At 47.2% G+C, this 21,308-nt stretch overlaps 1 protein-coding gene across 9 annotated transcripts in view; it reads left to right on the plus strand.

Moving 5' to 3' along the window:
* The window catches only part of VWA2 (von Willebrand factor A domain containing 2), a 48,278-nt gene that overhangs the window by 12,436 nt on the left and 14,534 nt on the right, over positions 1–21,308 (plus strand). For 7 of the 9 annotated variants that reach the window (XM_046648833.1, XM_046648822.1, XM_046648828.1 and 4 more), the window contains 5 exons: positions 614–688; positions 2,037–2,170; positions 8,258–8,367; positions 16,608–16,802; positions 20,585–20,718. In XM_046648833.1, coding sequence (XP_046504789.1) covers positions 614–688; positions 2,037–2,170; positions 8,258–8,367; positions 16,608–16,802; positions 20,585–20,718 — 648 coding nt within the window. The other 2 variants (XM_046648842.1, XM_046648869.1) reach the window with 2 other exon arrangements.

Raw genomic sequence — 21,308 nt, forward strand, 5'->3', positions numbered from 1 at the left:
TTAAGTTTGTGCACTCTGCTTCAGTGGCCCGGGGTTCACAGTTCAGATCCCAGGTGCAGACCCACACAGCACTCATCAAGCCGTGCTGTGGCAGCACCCCACATACAAATAGAGGAAGATTGGCACAGATGTTAGCTCAGGGACAATCTTCCTCACCAAAAAAAAAAAGGCAGGGGGATATCTCATTGTTTGAGTTAGAGGATTCTGTCACCTGTTTGAACATTTCCCCTTGTGCTTTTCTATGAATTCACTTTCTTCTATGAATTGTCTGTTCACATCCAAGGTTAATTTTTATAGCAAGGAGCTGCACCCCAGAGACACACCCAGTTATTATGCCTAACTAGGGGCAAAACTCATCAGAATCCCAGGCTCTCTATATCCCCTCTGTATATATTTTTAATTTTTCTCTTCAAAATACCCACATTTAAGTACAAAGATCCCTGATAGAAGTGGGGCAGTTGGGGGTTTCTTTATGCTATCCCTCTGGTAATTTTTGAGATACAGTATCATTGAATTCCTCTTTTCTCTCTTTTTACCTAGTCACATATTGTGGAAACTAAGATGCCTCCCCTCTCTGCCTTGTCATGACTCCTTCTGGTGTTTTCTCTCCCAGTGCCCCCGTCCCTGCCTCTTCAGGAAGTCCACGTGAGCAGGGACACCATTGGGAAGATTTCAGCCGCCAGCAAAAGTAAGCCCACGTTTTACTCAACCCTCCGAACGCCCATTTCAGCCTCTGCATGACAGACCCAAGGGAAGCCATGTTACTCCAGACAGTTTCTGCTCCACTCCCATCTTCCTTTCATGCTGTGACCAGAGTCATTTTCCCCAAACAGGGGTCTGACCAAGTCCTTCTCCTGGGTAAGAACTCTAGGTAAATCTCTGTGGCCAAATTTCTTGGCCCATGCTTGGAGGTCTTCTGTTACATGCCCACCATCTACCCAGCCAGCCTTGTCTGCCGCCATGTTCCTTCCTCTTCCACCCTAATTAGCATCCCCTCTACATGCTCAAGCCATGCCAGCCCATTCCCAGAGGCTCTGTGTGTCCCTTCCTTCCCTCTCTGGTGAAGTCCTCCTCAGTCGCTGCCATCTGGGTGTCACCTTCTCGCTGTGCTGCTCTGACTCGCTGGTGTGTCTCTGACTTCACTCTCTTACATGAGAGGTGAGGTGGTAGGGTGTGGACTCTGGACCCAGACAGCCTGGGTTTGATTCCCAGCTCCACTTCCTGGTACTTTGGCCTTAGGAAAGTTACTGAATTACCCTGTGCCCTGCTTTCTTCATCTCTCTAGTGGGAATAAATATCGCAAATCTGCTTAGGACTGGGGGTAGGGTGGGGAGCTAAGTGATAGCTCCAGGGTACAGGGTTTCTTTTGAGGTGATAGAAAATATTCTAAAATTGAGCTGATGATGGAATGTGTCTGTGAAGATACTAAAACCCACTGAATTGTTTACTTTAAATGGGTGAATTGTATGGTATGTGAATAATAGCTCAATAAAACTGTTAAAAATTTAAAAAATAGTCCTCTGTCTCAGGGTGGTTGTGAGAATTAAATAAATTAGTACATAAAGCGTTTGAAGCAGCAGCTGGCCTGTAGGAAAGATGCTGTCAGTGCCGGCTGTTACTGCTTGAACTCTTGGGTGACGTGGCCTCATGTACAGGGTGCCTGGCTGTGTCCTGGACTAGATCCTGGGCCCCGAGGGCTGGACCACGGCTCTTCAGTGTCCCTCACTGGCCGGGTAGCTCCTCCTCTCATATGGCTCAGTTAGTGTTGTTGAAATAGACTCTTCCACTAATGCAGGCTTTCACCTAAGGGCCTGTTGACGAGCATCGTGCCCCTGGTGGGGGTGTGCTTCCCGCTGCAGAAGAGGGCTGCCTCTGGCCGGGACTTTGTGCAGTGTTATTTCCCGCATCGTGCTAAGATGAGCAGCAGCCTGACCCGCCACAGGGTCGTTTCCCACTCCACTCTGCTTTGGGTGAGAGCCTATTGGGACCAGACTGCAGGGAAGCTGGCTGCCACCCTCTGTCCCACTCTCCCCTAGTGATGTGGTGCTCCGCTGCCGTGGACATCCTGTTCCTGATGGACGGTTCGCACAGCGTCGGGAAAGGGAGCTTCGAGAGGTCCAAGCACTTTGCCATCACGGTCTGTGACGCTCTGGACATCAACCTCAAGAGGGTGCGTGCAAGTCTTGTCATCTTTGTGTTAGGGCATCTTTGATTGCAAGTAACAGAAATCCCGTCTTCAGTAGAAGAAGGCATTTCCTGGCTTGTGGATCTGGGAAGACCGAGGGGGTGAATCCTAGTTCCAGGCACAGTGGGATCCAAGGGCTCAGTCCCTCTCTTTTTCTTCTCCTCTCAATTTTGCTTTCCTCAGTTGGCTTCCAGGTAGGTTTTCCTCACATAGCAGAGTGCCCTGCATTGTCCATCAAGCTAGTGACCCCAGGGAAAAGAAAGTGGACTTCTTTCCCTGTAGATCTGGCAGAAGTCCTGGGGAGGGCTCCGATTGGGCAGGCATAGGTCACATGATGATCCCTTGACCAATTACAGTAGTCAGAGGGAAGAGATTGTCTGGCTTGACTTGGGTCCTGTGCTCATCCATGTTCTTAGGGTGAGGAGTGAACACGTGGATTTGGTTTCCTGCTAGAAAGAGAAGTTGCATTTGTGGAACAGTGGGAAAGGGAAAGCATGCTGGCAGACAAAAACTATAACTACCTCCAAAGACTAGAGTCTTAATATGAAGCACAGCTCTTACCCTCTGTGTTCACTTGAAAGGAACTACTCATGCCTGAGTGAATCCAGCCAGTATATTCATTTCTTGTTCTTTGTTGCTACAGTAGCAGGTCTTAAATATCAGCAGAGTGTGTTAGCTGTAGCTCTTGTTGCTGAAAGGGGCATTTTGAAACAACTCAATAGAAAAACAGGCAATGAACGCAGACAGACAGTTCCCAGAAGATGAACCACAGGTGGCCCTTAGACATATGAAACAATGCCCAACCACCTCACTCGATGTAATAGCAAATCTCTGGCTAATAGACCATTTTTCACTTACTGGATTAGCAAAAATCCAAAATTTGGTGACATGCTCCCCTGGCAAATCTGTAGGAAACTGGCATTCTCATGCACTGCTGGTGGAAGTGTGCAGCCTCTCTGGGTTGGAATCTGACAGTGTCCATCAAAATTACAAATGCTTGGACCCTTTGACCCAGCAATTTATTCTACAGATACTCCCACAGATGCAAAATAACCCACATATGAAGTCATTCATTGCAGTGTGGTCTGTAATTGTAAAAGATGTCAGACAACCCAAATGCCCATTCCCAGGGACAGGTAAATCCATTATGGTGCATCCATATGATGAAACGCTGGGCTGTTGCAGAAAGTGAACGAGGACGCTCTCTGATATGGAAAGACACCAAAACAAATTAAGTGTGAAAAGTAAGGTGCAAATGGCGCATATGTTACTTTTTATGAAGAATAAAGGAAAGTGCACAGAGTGGATATTGGTGTTTGCTTGTATTTGCATGAAGCGACTCTGGAGGGACTTGTGAGAGGCTAAGAGCAGTGGGGAGGCTGGGAACCGAGTCAGTGAGGTTCAAGTCCACAGGGAGACTGATCGGTATAGATGTTTTTATACTTTATGGATTTTGAACCATGTGAACCTACTCAAAAATCAAATGAAAATTTAGGAAGGGCATTTTGATCTGGAAAGCCATAATTACTTGAATTAGAGACTAGACCCATACAGGTTGAGGAAGGAAGTGGTTTTCCAAGATGACATTCCTGGGTTAATCCTAGAAAAACCTCTAGGATTTAGGAGCAAAAGTGGCTTTTAATGAGGGCCAGATGTTCTCGAGAACAGCATGTCCCTCGGGGAGAGTAGGCACTGTACCCTGGACCTCAGGCAGTCTCGCACAGTTATCCAAAGACACTGTCGCAGATGTCGTTTCCTCTAGGCCTGAGCAGCCTGGAAGTTCCAACCGTGAAATCACCCCATCATAGACTCTAAAAGGGCCGGGGCGAAGGACTGCTGAATCTCCACCCTCCTCCAAACAGGGCTTGCTTTTAAAAGGAAGTGATTCCCTGTGAAGTTTCACTAGTTACTCATGGAGGAAGGCGCCATAAAGATCAAACACTGTTGACCTTGGCATTGATGTAGTATGTCCTGAAATGGGTGGCCTGGAGACCCCTGTGGATGGCAAGTTGGGAGGGAAGAGCTGTGTGGATTATTGGAGAATGTTTTACAGACGAGGAAACAGGCTCAGAGAGGCTAAGTGCCCAGGGTTGCACAGCAATCTTAGAGCTCAGTGTGGAAGAACTGGGGCTCTTGACTTTCAGTCCAGGAATGGCTCCATTAGATCATTTGTCTCTCCTAGTGGGTAGCACCTGGGCTAGGATGAGGTGGTGACGCTCAGAATTCGCACCCTGCTATCACATAGCAAGTGGACAGCTGGCAACACGGCATTGTGTGTGTGTGTGTGAGAGAGAGAGAGAAAGAGAGAGAGAGAGAGAGAGAGAGATTCCATCAGCACCCTCAGAGAGGGTAAGAAAACTATGACAAAAGACTTTATGGCTGGTGCTGTTGGGGGCAGCTATTTCGACCCACAGGTCCCCAGAGTTCAGGGAACTTAATTTCAGTGTTGCTGGCCCACGTCTAGAATGTGGCATTAAGTTCTGGAGGCTGATTTTTAGGCTAGAGATTGGCAAGCCAGACGGTGCCCACCACAGGTAGTCAGGACAGTGAGAGGCCTGGAAACCTCCATATATGGGGGAAGCTGATTCTCATTTTCATGTGAAAGAGGATACAGAGTGGCTCTGTTTTGCTAAGAGGGCAGAATGCAGGTGGTCAGGTGTTATATTTGGGCTTGACCTGAGAAAAACTTTCTCCCGGCAAGACTTGTTCAGCCAAGGAGCTGGGTGTCTGTTTCAGGGAGCGAGGGGGCGTCTTGATGTCCAGGGGGCTCCGATGGCCTTGCTGGGATGCTGGCCAAGGGCTTTTGCATTTGGGCGATTTCAGAGGGTTCGGTCTGATTTGTGGCTTCAGGTTTCATGTTTTTTGCTGCTGCGTTTTCGTGTCGTCTTGTTATCTCCACATACAGGGGATTTGATCTGCATCTTATTTTATTTTCTGTAACTTTAGTTGTCGGGGAAGAAATTTTCAGGTAGCTGTAAATTAAGGCTTTTTATGGGTGCTTTGTTGTTGAGGTGAATTTAAGGTGTTTGAAGTCTTCCTCTCAACACTTAAAAGCTGAGAAGTTCACTTCCTGGCTCTAATAGAATGATTGGGGCTGACTGATTGCAGCACGGTAAGACATGCTGGCTCCTCAGCGTACAGTCAACTGAAGATAAAAGGCAACTGTTTGGCTCCCAAACCACCAATTAAATTAAATGCCTTAACTACTTACTCAAGCTGTTTCCGTCGTGTTTTGTTTTGAAGTTGTGTCCTTCCTGTTTAACCCAAGTAAACACGCCCAGCTGTTGGTCTCAAGGGACTTTTTTTTTAAACTAATTCATTCATTCACATGGTTCAGTAAGAAGACTTTCAATGAAAAGTACTCTTCCCCTCACACATTTTCCATTTGCCCAGTGCCCCTACCTGCTTCCTTGAGTAACCTTGCAGAACTGCTTCATGAAAATATAAGCAATATGAACATATATATTCTTTTTTTTTCTTTTTTTTTATGGAGGAGGATTAGCCCTGAGCTAACATCTGCCGCCAATCCTCCTCTTTTTGCTGAGGAAGGCCGGCCCTGAGCTAACATCCATGCCCATCATCCTCTACTTTTTTTTTTATGTGGGACGCCCACCACAGCACAACCCGCCAAGCAGTGCCACGTCTGCACCTGGGATCCGAACTAGCGAACCCCAGCTGCCGAAGCAGAACGTGCGCACCCAACCGCTGCACCACCAGGCCAGCCCCTGAATATATATTCTTATTTTCCCCTTTTTTACACAAAAGGTAGCATACGATGCACCCTGCTCTATCCCTGGCCTTTTTCTCTTTGCATTATCTTGGAAGGCTTTCCACATCTAGCTTTATAGGTAATACAGATGTTAATATAGGTACATATTATTTTTTACAACTGATTAATATTCCATCATAAGAATTCACCAAGGTTTGATTAATGAACCCCTATTGATGGATATTTGCTATTACCAATATCCTGTGAGCTTGTATTTCACACATGTGGAAGTATGTCTGTAGGGTAAATTCCTAATAGCCCCATCCATTTGTAATTTTCAATAAATATTGACAAACTGCTCTCGATGGATGCTGTTAACATTTACGTTCTTATCAACAGTGTTTGAGGACCTGGTTTCCCCCTGCAAATGTTGTATTTGGCTTTTTGCTAAACTGATATAGGAAAATGGCAGCTCAGTGTGGTAAGGTCAAGCATCTTTTCGTATATTAAACAGCCATATGTATATCCTTTTCTGGTGATCTCTGTTTTATCCTTTACCCATTTTTCTGTCAGATTGTTGGTCTTATACATATCAATTCCTAGACACTCTTTGTATATTGGGGAAACTAACTCATTTTCTCTGACATGAGTTGCAAATAATTTCTTCATTTTCGATTGCATTATGGTATGTTTTGCTCTGCAGAAGTTTTCTTCATGTAGTCAGATTTATCAGTCTTTCCTTTATAGCTTCTGGAATTTGTCATAGTGGAGTCTTTTCCACTTTGAAATTATGAAGGAATTCTCCCAAGTTTTCTTCTAGAACTTTCATGGTTACATTTTTCACATATAAGTCTTGAATCCCTTTGCAATTTATCCTTTATTCTTTTGCAGATGGCTATCCAGTCGTTCCAATATCACTTACTGACTAGACCCTCTTTTCCCCACTAGTTTGAGATGCCCCCTGTATCACACAGTAAATTCAAGGGAGATTTCAAAAAGGTTGCTCCTCAGAAACTTCTTCCTGAGCTTCTCTACTGCTCTTTTTTCCAGCGTCCATGTCCCTGACTTGCCCATCCAAGACTTAAATTTCTTCCTTGTTAAGATGTCAACAGCTCCTCCTCAGAACTTCCTGTGGGAGGAAAGCCCAGTGGGCTGTGCTCACTGGGAGCAGATGCAGCCAGCTTGGTGTGGCCAGTGCTTTGATCATCTCCCAAGCCCCAGGCTTGCCAAGGGCTCATCAGTGAAGGAATTCAAGGGGTAAGCAAAAGGCAGCATCATTGCTTAAATATGAATCACTTGGCCCATTTGCAATCTTGGCCAGAAGTGGGGTTAGTTATGAGAACAGTAACTGAGAATGTGGTTCTCCAGAGGTTTTGGAGGGCCAATGATGAGGTGCAGGGCTTTGGCCCTTGAGAGGAAACCTAAATGTTGATAGCCTTCTCTGCTCTAGCCACACTAGTGTCCTGAGGGTCCACAGAATGACCTGACTCAATTTCCTTCTCCAGTTTTGCAAGCCATTGCATTTTTTACTATGGCCTCCTTAAGGAGGATGCATAATCTGTTTGGAATCGCCAGTGGCTCTCACTCCCTCCGCTATAGAGGAACCTCAGTTCCAGTATTACTTGTTTCAGGTTAGGCTGTTGACTCTAGTCTGGAGAGCTGGTCTTTCCCTAGCATGGCAGGAGCAGGCCTGGAAGGGCTGACCCCCTGCCCCCAACCAAGCACGGGGTGTGGTGGCTGTGGTGAGTGATGAGCCACCAGTGATGATGGCTGTGGTTGGCTTCTGCGGCAGGCCGACTTGGGTCAGCGAGCATTTTCTTGAAGGCCTGTGCTGGCTGCTGAGAAGAAAAATGGTGTAGCTGAGCCTTGTGAAGATCATAGACACCAAGTCCAATGGCCTGGCTCCCTTTCTTACTAGTCCTGGGCCAGATCTGTATCCTCTCTACATTGTAGTTTCTCCAACAGTAATGTGGGTATTAATAGTGCCTCTGTGGAGTAAGTGAAATAATGTGTGTGATTGTGTAAAACTACCTACATCTAGGAGGCATTCGGTACGTGTGAGCACAGATCCTGCCCTAAAGATGCTCACAGCTCAGCTGAGCGAGCTGCCAGAATGGGGGCCGGGGAGATGGAACTGGTGGTTGTCAGTGCAGAACGCAAGCAGCTTTGATATTTCCTTCCAGATCCTCCTCCTGGTCTTTGGATCCTTCTTTTAGGGAGAATGGAGAAGCGCCGGCGCTGGTATTTGTTGAGTAGGCAGGAGGCAGGGTCGTTAACCTTTGTCCTCCTCCCTTCTTTCCCCTTAGGAATGTTGTGACTTGACCCCCCTCTCAGGCCCCTGGGCCCTCTGTCTCCTACTGCAGGTCAGAGTGGGAGCGTTCCAGTTCAGTTCCGCCCCTCATCTGGAATTCCCCTTGGATTCATTTTCAACCCAGCAGGAAGTGAAGGCAAAAATCAAGAGGATGGTTTTCAAGTATGTACGATCAGATGCTGCCATGGTTAGGAGGAAGCTATCTGCTCTTAACCTCGCTCCAGAGAGGGCTGTGGGCTGGCTGCCAGCGCCCAGCTGTGCACAGTGGGTGATGAGAATTCCCCTCTCAGGGCTGCCCCTTACTGTTACATGGTAATGTCTCAGGTGGGAACTTCAATGCAAGTTAAAAAAAGGTATTTGCTGCTATTGTGTGTAATTGTCACTTACCTGGGAGAAAGGACTAGTGAAGGTCGGGACTGGGGTAAAGAGCATGAGGTGCTGGGAAGAACACTGGCTCCTCCTCCCAGTTCTGTCCCTGGTGACCAGCGCAGCTTGGACAGTTCACCATGCTTTTGGAGCCTCGTTTTTGTGGTCTAAAAAGAGTAAGTGCCGTTCTGTTATTGAGAGAGCTTTAAAAATGATGAGTAGCTGTTTATGTGCTCGTACACATCCTATAAATATATGTATGTAGTGGGGTCTTAACTTTCCTCACGAGTCAGCTGATGTGTGTGTGTATATGCACATAGGTCTATACATGTATTTTGTGTATAAATATTTTATATATATGTGTATTATATGTATACACACATAAGCATCTAGGTGGATATGAATGTGTTATACACACGCATATATACACATATACACACACACACTGTTCTTCACAAGCCCTCATGGAAGAATGCCTGTCCTTGCCACTTGCCACTCTGATCTCTGGATCCTCTTTGGTTTCTGATGCCCTGTGTGCTAGTGTCCACTGAAGTCCTGCTCAAGAATGTGGTCCCAGCCATTTATGGCCGTCACCTCCAGTTGCAAAGACCCTGAGCTCTGAGGTCCATTTTCCAGCCTCAGGCCTCTATAGGTCTGCCAGTGTGCTCAAAAGCACAAATCCCCACACTGGGCAGGAACTTTGGGGATCCTACAGGCCCCAGGGACCCCCACTGACTTTATTTCAGGCTGTTTATCCCAGCCCTTTCCTCTGCCCATGGGTGCCCTGAACAGAATGAGAGACAAGTCAAAAACAAGAAAGTACAAAAGGAAAAAGCACATTATGTTTCTTAAAATCTGTGTTAGTATATGCTGACCTTTCCTTATTCCCTTGGAGCCTCCAAGCATGGGTTGTATAGAGAACAGTTGTGGCCTCGCTCCTGTATCTTGGGCCCAAACACACAGAGCAGCACTTGTCAGAGTAAGACCTTTGGTCGGAGATCTGGATCAGAATTGCCAAGGGAGTATGGTAACACACAGGTGCCTGGACTCTCCCAAACCCACGGAATCTCTCTCTGGACCGTGACACTCAGAATCAGCACCTTTACAAGCTCTCTCCCCGCTGCTCCCTGGCCCTAGGACTGTACACACAATAAGTTTTTAAAGCAGCCTTATTGAAATGTCATTTAAATACCATCAAGTCCACACATTTGATGTGTACAGCACAGTGGGTTTGAGTATATTTTCAGAGTTATGCAGCTATGACCATAATCTAAGTTTAGAACATTTTCATCATCCTAACAAGATTTTCATCATCCTAACAGCACATAAAAAGATGCTCAGCATCATTAGGCATTAAGGAAATGCAAATCAAAACCATAAGGAGATACCATTTCACACCCACTAGGAAGGCTAAGATAAAAGACAGAGAATAACAAGTGTTGACAGGGATGTGGAGACACTGGAACCCTCCTACACCGCTGGTAGGATTTGTAAAATGGTGCACCCACTTTGGAAAACAGTCTGGCAGTTCCTCAAAATGTTAAATGTAGAGTTACCATATGACCCGGCAACTCCAAGAGAATTGGAAATATATGCCCCCACAAAAAATTGTACACAAAAACTTGTAATGTCCATAGCAGCATTATTGATAAGAGCCAAAAAATGGAAATAGTGCAAAAGTCCAGTGGATGAATGGATAAACAAAATGTGATATATCCATACAGTGGAATATTATTCAGCCATGAAAACAAATAATGACATGATTCATGCTACACTGTAGATCAACCTTGAAAACTCTCCAAGTGAAAGAAGCCAGACAAAAGGTCACACATTGTATCATTTCATTTATATGAAATGTCTGGGATAGGCAAATCTATGAAGACAGAGAATCAAGTAGTCGTTACCGGGGCTATGGGGAGGGGAAATGGGGAGTGACTGCTAATGTATATAAGCCTTCTTTTTGGGGTGATAAATATGGTTTGGACTTTAGATAGTGGTGATGTGGTACAATGCTCTGAATATACTAAAACATACTGAATTGTATACTTTAAAAGGGTGAATTTTATGGTATATGAATTATATCATTATTGATATATTTTATTGTTAAAAAAAAAAAGTACTTTTGGGGTTTCCCCTGTGGCCTAGTGGTTAAGTTTAGCATGCCCCGCTTCAGCAGCCCAGGTTCAGTTCCCAGGCATGGACCTACACCACTCGTCAGCAGCCATGCTGTGGTGGCGACCCACATACAAAATAGAGGAAGATTGGCACAGATGTTAGCTCAGGGCAAATCTTCCTCAGCCAAAAAACCAAAAAAAAACAGGGAATCACTTTTGTACCCATTATATACACAATAACATTTACAGAAGAAAAATAGCCTGCTGATTTAAGTTTAGGACTGAAAGTCAAAAACTGTTTGGGTGGCTTCAATTCAAATGACTCAGCCCTGCTCTCATCTGGAAAACTACGCAAATCACAGTGAATTGGTCCAAAAAGGCATTGTAGAGATCACCTCGTGTCTCTTCCAACCCCTTATTTTACAAGGAGGGTACTGAGGTTGAGAAGGAGCAGGTGACTTGGCCAGGACCACAGGGTCAGGCTGCTAGTCCAATAGCCCAACCCGCTGTCCTTTCCCACCTCTCCCCACCCACCTCCCTGCCCCCTCCCCCCCAAACCCCCTAAATAATTAGTTGAGCCTCTTCTCAGCTGTGTTGAAAGTCATACCCAAGGGCTCGAGAGCCGATTATTTATGACCTATGACATCCAGAGATGCATTAAGAATGTGCCAGATGAGGCCACTGGAGGTGGGGAAAGAAGCCTCTTTATGTGTCTGAACAAGGTCAGCTCTTCTTTGGGGGCTGTGTAGGGTCAGCACTTGTGTATCCTGTCTGAGAGAGCAAACGAGGCAAGGAGGCAGGCACTGATTTTTTGGCCACAGTTGCAGGGTTGCTGAGGACACTAAACAGTAAGCACGCTATTATTAATCAGAACAGAGGAATGTTGGCCGAATGGGAGCGATGACCTCCCCAGGGCTCTTTACCCTTTTTCTGCAGTGGAGTTTTAAATTCCGGACTCATTAATACAGCTCTACCCAAAACCCAAAGCACTTGCCTTTCCAGACCAAGGCCATCCCCTAAAACCACCCTAACAACCGCCTTGTTGCTACTTTGCAATATAAAAAATAATACAATCGAACCTTCCAACATCGCACCCTGTGCTAACATAAAATCAGATAAACATAGCCAGCAATTGTCTCCCGAATGCCTGGAACTCCTGGCCAGCTGGCTGTGCAGGGAGCTCAGTCATTCCGTTAATCTCACAATCACACAGCTCTGAGTTTTCTGTGATTGAATTCTTTTGGACCCCATCTGCAGCTTTATCAGTTCACTGTATTTAGATAATTCTACAGAAAGAGCACTCGCCACTTTACCTGAGCACAAAGCACCTTACAGCCTCCTCTGGCCTCTTGCAAAGCACATTAATGTCTAAACGTAGCTTTTAGAATAGTTAAAATTACCAAGCACTTTGCTCTTTTTTGACTCAATATTATTTGGTGCGTATTCTGGTGTAAAGCTGCATTCTTTTTCATGTTGGTCCTTTTAAATGCTTATATAATAATCTAGGGAACTGAGCTATGACAATGCATTTAATCACTCCCCTAAAAAGACATACTTAGGTTGATTCCAGGATTTTTGTCTATTACAAAAACAACAGCAAATAGCCTGTAATCAACATCCGTGTACCTACTGTGAGTTTGCTTATGAATTATTTTCAAAGTCTGTTCTGTGGACCTCCTGCGTCAGAATCACCGGAGGCAGGGGAGGGGCGCCTGGGTTTCAAGGTGGATGAATTCTCGGGCCCAGTCACACACCTAACAGTTGGGACTCTCTGAGGACGGAATCTGAAATCCACATTATTACATCTCCTGAGACTCTGGCCTCAGACCTCCCTGTGTGGAGCCAGACCCCGTGCTCAGAACAGACTCAGATAGAGATGCTCTATGGGATAAGCGAAGTGGAGGTAGCAGTTTCTTCTCATTTCCCAGGGTTCAGAAACTGTTAGCAATCTCACCCGACCTCGGTCGGAAGCCAGTAGAATGTTCTACTGGGACAGGCCAGTTAGGGTGCAGAGGTGGAGAGCGTGGGCGGCACAGGCATTTGTGTGCTGAGCGATATGAAGTGTGGACACCACAAAGGCCAGTGGAGTTGGCAGCCCGGGCTCTCGTGCCCTTGAAATTTAATTTTTCTCTAACCACAGGCTGGTGACTACGAAGAGAGAGGTCCAGACCCACTCAGAAAATCTGGATTGAAATAGAAAACCAAAGTATAACTGTGGAGGGGTGAGGGCAGACCGAGGATGCGGGACCACAGCCAGGAGGCCGTGGGACGCGCTACCAGGGTGAAGGCACAGGGAGCTCTGGGGCCGCGGGGGCACCTGGGCTTTTGGTGGGAAGAGAGTTTTATAACCTTTTAGGCATAACAGTATAGAGCAGGGGCAGCAAAGTTTTCAGTAAAGAGCCATAGAGGACATATTTTAAGCTTTGAAGGTCATGTGGTCTCTGCTTAGAAAGAAGATTAATGAACTGGGCGTCTGTTTTCCAAGGCCTTTGGGTCCACAGGCTGTAATTGACTAACCCCCAGAGAGGAAGGACCATTGGCTTTGGAATCAGCCTGACTGGGTTTAAAATCCGGTTCTGACCTCCACTCGCTGGGCAGTGACTTGATTGGTTGTGTAACCTTATGGTTAAGAACTTGGGCACAGGAAGTGGAGGGTCCAGTGTTCAAGTCCCACCCCCACAGCTCATGAGCTGTATGACCTTAGAGCAGGCCCTTCTCTGAACTCCCTGTCTCCGAGAGCTGTAGTGAGAGCGACACGAGCTAAACACCTTTATACACACACACGCACTCTTTTTTTTTTTTTTTACTTTTTATTAAGATTATGATAGTTTACTGCCTTGTGAAATTTCAGTTGTACATTATTGTCAGTCATGTTGTAGGTGCACCACTTCACCCTTTGTGCCTTCCCCCTACCCCTCTTTCCCCTGGTAACCACCAATCAGTTCTCTTTGTCTACGTGTTTAACTTCCACCTATGAGTGGAGTCATACAGAGTTCATCTTTCTCTATCTGGCTTATTTCACTTAACATAATACCCTCAAGGTCCATCCATGTTGTTGTGAATGGGACAATTTTATCCTTTTTATGGCTGAATAGTATTCCATCGTATATGTACACCATATCTTCTTTATCCAATCATCAGTTGATGGGCACTTAGGTTGCTTCCATGTCTTGGCTATTGTAAATAATGCTGCGATGAACATGGGGTGCATGGGACTTTTGGAATGGCTGATTTCAAGTTCTTTGGATAGATATCCAGTAGTGGGATGGCTGGGTCATATGGTATTTCTATTTTTAATTTTTTGAGAAATCTCAATACTGTTTTCTCATACGGTTCCTTTTTCTCCACAACCTCTCCAACATTCGTCACTTTTTGTTTTGGTTGTTTTTGCCATTCTAATAGGACACTCACACACTCTTAGCAGAGTGGTGCCTGGCACATCCTAAGTGCTCAGTAAATATTACCAGTTACTGTTGCTATTCTCTGAGCAGGGGTTTCCTCATCTGTTAAATGACGATACTGTTAGCACCTTTTACTATAGTTGTAAGGATCACATTCAGTCACAAGTAGGTGATGTGTTTGGCACAAAGTGGAAGCTCAGGATTACTGTTATCTCATAGAATTGGGAGGGACCCGCCCTGTGGCCGATCGGTTAAGTTTGCCTGCTCTGCTTTGGCAGCCCAGGGTTTCACCAATTTGAATTCTGGGCGTGGTCATGGCACCGCTCATCAAGCCACGCTGAGGCGGAGTCCCACATGCCACAACTAGAAAGACCCACAACTAAAAATACACAACTATGTACCGGGGGGGCTTTGGGAGAAAAAGGAAAAATAAAATCTTAAAAAAAAAAGAAAAAAGAGAAAGAAATGGGAGACAGTCTGCCCTTCCAGGAACCCTAGTAGAAGACTCTTTGCAGACACTGAGCTTTGGTGAAGGTAGTGGTCTTCACGGGAATCAAACCCCTCTTGGCTGTCTTCAGTATCTAACATGAGATCCAGCCCAGTGTGAGAAGAGTCAGGGGCATCCTCTGTGATGAGCCCAGTGCCCAAGCCAGGCCCTCCTCGCCAGCCCCACAACCCAGCTGGTGTTGCTTACACCCCTTCCTCTGATCAGGATGGCCTCCTCCTTTCCTGGTCAGCAGATTCACCAACACCCCATCTGGACGCTTTCCCCTCTGAAGCCTGTTCCCTAAGAGCTCCTCCCCACACTGAACCCCTCCTCAGAACTCTTGTTATTTACGTCCTTTCGTTGATATTTCTTATCTGCTACTTTATAGGTCTTGTTTCTTCAGCTAGACCAGGAGTTCTTTGAGGGAGGGAGCATGTTATACTTCCTGGTCTTTCTTCACTATCTTCCATCTGTTGGGTCGACAGAAATACTAGTGGGTTGACAATAGTAAGTGGCTTTTTAATTGATGCAGATGCCAATATATACAGTAGACGAAGAGTCTTAATTCTAGGAGTTGTCCATTCTTGTTGACGTTTATTAACTTCATGGATCTCCACAGAGAATTGCCCTCTAAGAAGTCACTTAAAATAGAAAGCATAGCAGTGAAGAATATTCTAGGCCTGGTCCATAAATTATTCCCAAGCACAATCTCCTATGCTCTTTCCTCACCTCTCTGCTGAATGGAAGGGACTTTGAGGACTGAGAGGAAGGTAAGGAGCCTGGATCCCTGAGTAGCTCCTTGGACGAGAGCAAACCAGGAGAGGTGCCTAGGCAGGAAGACCCATGTCAGACTTGCAGGAGAAGTAAACAGTTTTAGTGTTAAGTTAAAAAAAATATGCACACGCACATTCACACACACATATACGTATGTGTCCACACACACACACACACACACAAGAATGCTATGCTTCTTGTCAGTTGGATGTTTTCACATTAGAAGAATGTGAGGCCCGTAGGCTCCTCTGAGAGGGCTGAATAAAAGGCAGGCATTGCCTTGATTTGTACTCAGAGTGCAATCTGAGAATAAATGTGTTCCCCTCCTCACATCTGTAGTCCGTGATTGGTCAGCACTGCAGAGTGACGATCTAAGTGGGTTCTCTCTAAGCATACAGTTAATATCATGGCGACTCCATCAGCCTCCACATTGTCGCTCATGTTCAGATGCGTTACTGTCCACTGAAAGGTTTGGCCTAAAATCCATTGTAGGGAGTCATTATTTTCTGCCCAGTTGACACTCAAAGCTGGCAGTCCTCCCTTTGAGGATAAGCTGGCAGTCCTCCCTCTGAGGATATTTGCACAAGATTTAGCAGAGATGCTGTGCTGGGATTCCAAGCTCCGTCGACAGTCCCTGTAACTGGGCTGTGAGGATTAGAGAATCTTAGCATCCTGTAGAGATGGAACCACTGTCACCTGTCCTGATCTGGAAGTGGTCAAACAGTTCAGCCTTCCGGCACCCAACCCTGCACTTGGAAGAAAGCCCTGATCATGGAAATGACCCTCATCAGACCCTTGCCCCAAAGCCCTGTCCTTCGCTCTCATGGACTCTTACTAAGCTCAGTTATCTGCTTTCCCACCCCAAGGAGATGTTGAGCCGTAACAAGAAGGGAACGATACAGGGATGGGGGGATGGGAGGTGGGTGTTAGAACAACGATAAGTCATCAGCCCAGAGCCATCACTGGGGGAGAGAAAGTAAGAACACACACACATAAAGAATGATGTTATTACGTAATGCAACAGAGATGTGCAGGGTGAATCTTAGGTCCATGGGAAAAGTTAATTTCTGTTCATCATTGTGGTTTAGATGGTGAGAAAGTGCATATCTCTTGGTGGAACTGTCACTTTGCGCCTCTGCTGGGGGAAAGCGGCCGTCCCTAATAATGGAGGGGCCCATTGTTTCAGGCTCTCATTCCAGCTTCATCTCTCTGGATCCCTGACGCTTTCTTCTTTGTTTTTTTCCTTCTGGGTGAGCTCAGAGGAGGGCGCACAGAGACAGGCCTTGCTCTGAAATACCTTCTGCGCAAAGGGTTCCCTGGGGGCAGAAATGCCTCTGTGCCCCAGATCCTCATCATCATCACTGACGGGAAGTCCCAAGGGCATGTGGCACTGCCGGCCAAGCAGCTGAAGGAAAGAGGCATTACTGTGTTTGCTGTGGGGGTCCGCTTTCCGAGGTAAGAGATTCGGTCACTCTGGCTGGGCCCTCTGGGTTGGCCTGGGGATATGGTGCTGCTGACCACGGGGAGAGAGGCGAGCTGGAAAAACCATCCTGGTCCTTCCAGAGTCTGTCTTCTCCTCCCTTTGCTGTGTAGCCTCAGAGCACAGGGAGCTCCACGTGTTGGGAAGTCTGAGAGTTTGCGTTGTCTTTAGTCTGAACGAGAGTGCCAGAAACTTGACTCAAATTTATTTGGGCAGAAATGGCAAGTTGTGGACCCATCTAACTGCACTGGGTGAGTCAGGGGTCCCCCCGGAGAGGCAAGAGCCAGGGACTTCAATGCCACTAAGCTGCTTTCTGTCCCGCGCTCCTCTCTGCTGTTCTCTCAGCTGACTCTCTTGGGAAGCTGGGACTGTGGCTGCAGGCGACATGCAGCTCACATCTTCCCAGCTCCACCCTGGAGAGAAAAGACTCTTTCCCCCAGTTTTAAGTGGAATAATCCAAGAAAGGATTCTGCTTAGCCTGTGTCACAGGCCCACTCCTAAAGGAGGGGAGTGGGGTCCGTGACTGGCTGCCCGCCTCCAACCACGTTTCTCCAGATGCTGGAATGTGCCTTCCTAGAAGACAGGAAGGCACAGGTCCTCAATGCTCTCAACCCTAAAAACGAAGGTGACCTCTATGGACCTCTAATTGTTGTTGGTACTAAGTGAAATGACTCTGCTCTGGGCACTGTGCATATACATAAAAATTTCTTTATTAATTTCAGTACATTATTTATTCTCTCAATCAGTAAACATAGGTTGTCTTCCTCATGCCAGATACTATTCTAGGTTCTCAGGATACAGACAGCAATACAAAGTCCCTGCCCTCTTGGAGCTTCCATTCTAGGAAAGGAACTAGATAATAAACAAGTGGATGAATAAACAAGTAATGTAATTTCACGTGGAAATAAAATGCAAAGGAAGGAAAATAAAGTAGGGTGAGAAGTTACAGAGTGATGGAGAATAGAGAGCACAGCTATTTTAGATAGAGATATCTGGCAAGGCTTCTTCAAGGAGTGGATTTTTGAGCAGAAACGTGAGTGGAACGAGGAACAAGTTTTCTGAGCATCAGGGAAAAGAGCAGGCAAGGCAGGCGAATGGCAAATGCAAAGGCCCTGAGGCTGTAGCTAGCTTCATGTGTTCTAGGAACAGCAAGACAGCCAGGGAATGGCTAGAATCTAGCCAGCATGGGGTGAATTACAAGAAATAAGATAGAAGAGGTGGGCAGGAGTCAGGCCTGGAGACTTTGTGGGTCATCGTAAAGACTTTGGAGTTTGTTGTGAGTAGGTTGGGATGTCTTTGGAGGGTTTTGAGCAGGGAAATGACATGAATTGGCTTACATTTTTGTTTCACACTAGACTGGCTGCCAGGCACACCGTAGACTGGTGGGGTGGGGTGGGGCAGAGGGAGAAGCAATAACAGGGGAGGTGGAGACACTAGTTAGGGGATCTTTGGAGCCGCTCACATGAGAGAGAACATCGCTGGTAGTAGGAAAGCGGCTGTGACTCCGCTGAGGGAATTGGATGTGGGTGTATGCGAGAAGAATAGAGGATTTGGGCCTGAGCGCCAGGGTGAATGGTGGTGTTATTTACTGAACTGGGAAGGATTGGGAGTAGAACAAGGGAAACTGAGTTCTGTTTCAGATGGATCAAGTTTGAGCTGCCTCCTGGCCGTCTAAGTGGAGAAGCTGAGTAGATGGGTGGGTGTAAGAGTCTGGAGCACGGGAGAGAGCGCAGGCAGAGAGGCTGAAATTGGGGGTGGTTTGTAAAGCCTCACTAGGGTCAACTCAGGCGTGGGTGCAGAGAGAGGATGACCGAGGGCCAGCACACGCAGGACAGAAAGAGGAGGAAGATAGAGGGAAGGAGACTGAGGTGCCACCATTACCATGGGGATAGCCCAGATCGTGCCGTGTCCTGGTGGCAATGATGACCGCCACCACCACCATCATCGTTGTTGTTGTCATTGCCAATAAGTTGCTATTTAATGCAGGCTGTCTCATCATTGGCTCTTTGTGAGAGACCTTGCTTCCTGGCTCCCTGGCCCACACGGTGCTGAATAGAGTGCCTTGAACATCACAGTTCAAAGGTTTGTCTGTGAGGATGGAATCCACCACACACTGGAAACCCACGGCCCATTCTGGGAGTTTCTTTTCCAGCTGCTGGATGCAGCAGTGCCGCTCAAGGTCTCTATGGTGGAGGTCCAGTCTGTTTTGTTTTGTTTTTTGTTTTTTCTAATCCATCATGGACTGATACATTTTTAAAATACAATAAAAAAAATGAATTACTAAAAAATTCAGTTCAGCAGACATAAAGTGACTCTGTCAGGCTGCTGCATGGCTAATTTCTAAGTGCTTACTCTCAGTGTCTGCGCTGGTCTAGGGTGAAACAGTCTGGGGACCCGCACAGGCGCACAGGCCATGCTTTGATCATCCCTGTCTTAGGGAAATCAAGAAGCTATAGATCGGGAGAGCGGGCGTTGCTCAGGTCTGAATGGGCTGAGCAGCAGACATAGGAACCCTCTGAGGAGGCCTGTTGGTCTGCCAGGCCCACCTGACCCTTCCCCACCCTCCTAGTAAAAGGCTGGGTTGCTGTTGACCAGTGGTTCTCAAAGTGTGTTCCCTGGACCAGCAGTATCAGCATCACCTGGGAACCTGTTAGAGCTACTCATACTCGGCCCCCACCACATTGAATCTTCTGCGATGAATGCCTCAATCTGTGGTTTATCAGGCCCTCCATGGTTCTGACGCCCACTGAAGTATGAGAACCACTACTGAGGGCAGCATGAGGCTCTGTATGACTCTGTTCCCCTTCTATATTTATTGAGCCCCATCTCTGCTGATTCTCAACTCTGGCTGAGCATCTGAATTACCCAGGGAGCTTTTAAGAAAGTCTATGGCTGGGCCAGGAGAACTAAGGGTGGGGCCAGGCAGAGCTGCCCACAGAATGCTAATGTGAAGCCAGAACTGAGAAGCTCCCTTCTGTGTGCCAGGCACTGTCCTAGATACTGGAAGAAATATCTGGTTTATATGGCTTCAGAGGAAAATGGGGAGTTTCATATAAGTAAATTTTAGAGATAAATGAAGTTTTTGCCATATTGCCAAACCTTGGTCTATTTTGATGGGCAGGATTCTAAATGCATTATGGACTGCCTTGTCTTCTTAAAAAGAGGTTTCTCAACATGACTTAACCCTTTCTTCATGCCCTAGTGTCATCATCCCACGCATCACTTTTGTCCTGGGCGCTAACGGTGATGCACTCTGGCTATCAAAGTATGCTGGCTTCTTCCTCTCATGGCTTCACATTGCTGGCCTGAGTTCTTATGTCCACCGTTTGAATTCTTCAGTATTTTTTCTTTTACTAGCTGTCCTTGTTGGCTCTTTCTTGCTATCACCTAGAACCACTTTCCTTCATTTCCTTTTTGGTTACTTTTTTTCCTCATCAGCTGTGGGTTACAAGACCAGACAACCAATCTGTTAGGACCGTGTCTGAAATAAAAGTCAAGGGTTCAAGTGTGAGGAAGTTTGCAGGCTGTAGCAGGCACATGTTGTGACCCATGGCTGGGTGTCCTCACGGTCTGTCTGTGGTTCACTTCTCCATTTTCACCTGCATCCTAGCTGGATGAGGTGGCAGTTAAGTAGCTTCTGGATCATGGGGTGATGTTGCCATCCACAAGGAGCCTCCGGTCTGGGAGATGGGCGGGCAGGAGGAGTGTGGGTATGGGTGATGAGGTGATGTAACCTCTCTGCTGGGGCCGGGGGCAGGTGGGAGGAGCTGCACACACTGGCCAGCGAGCCGAGGGAGCAGCACGTGCTGATGGCTGAGCAGGTGGAGGATGCCGCCAACGGCCTCTTCAGCACCCTCAGCAGCTCTGCCATCTGCACCATCGCCTCTCCAGGTATGACCATCCAGGCTGGGAAGGAGTGGCCTTGCGCATATGGAAGTGGGGTGCGGGGTGGGGAGGGTTCCCCAAGGCAAGAGGTCATGGCTCAGGAGGCTCCTTAGGGAGGGCGGGCGAGAGGAACGTGGTCCAGCAGCCTCGGCCCTCGGGCACTTTGCTCTGTTCTGCCTCGCTGTGTCTGGCCCTGTGGGTTTCTCAGCTGGGAACCTTGAGCTTGTCTCCATGGGGTAGAGTGGCCAAGGGCTTGGGACCCAGGTCTTGTGGGACCCCTGTGCCTGTCCCCTTTTTGGGAGGAAGAGCCAAGTCAGCTCCCCACTGTGGTCAGCACAGGGAGGCTTCGGCTTGGGGTGACATCCTGCATTCCTAGTCGTCTTTGTCAGGTCCACCCAGGAGCTAGAGTGAGGTACGTTATATAAAGCATACACGTGTGCATGGGATGTAAAAGCTGTGTGGGGCGGGCCCTGTGCAGGGGAGATGCTCGGGGACTGGCTGCCCAGCCAACAGGCAGAGCAGGACCCTGCCCCGGTGTGCTCTGCCCCAAGAAGCAGAAGGTAGCCCGGGCTGAGAATGGTGGAACCGTGGGTGGG

This window comes from Equus quagga, chromosome 2, assembly GCF_021613505.1.
Source record: "Equus quagga isolate Etosha38 chromosome 2, UCLA_HA_Equagga_1.0, whole genome shotgun sequence".
Classification (NCBI taxonomy): Eukaryota; Metazoa; Chordata; class Mammalia; order Perissodactyla; family Equidae; genus Equus; species Equus quagga.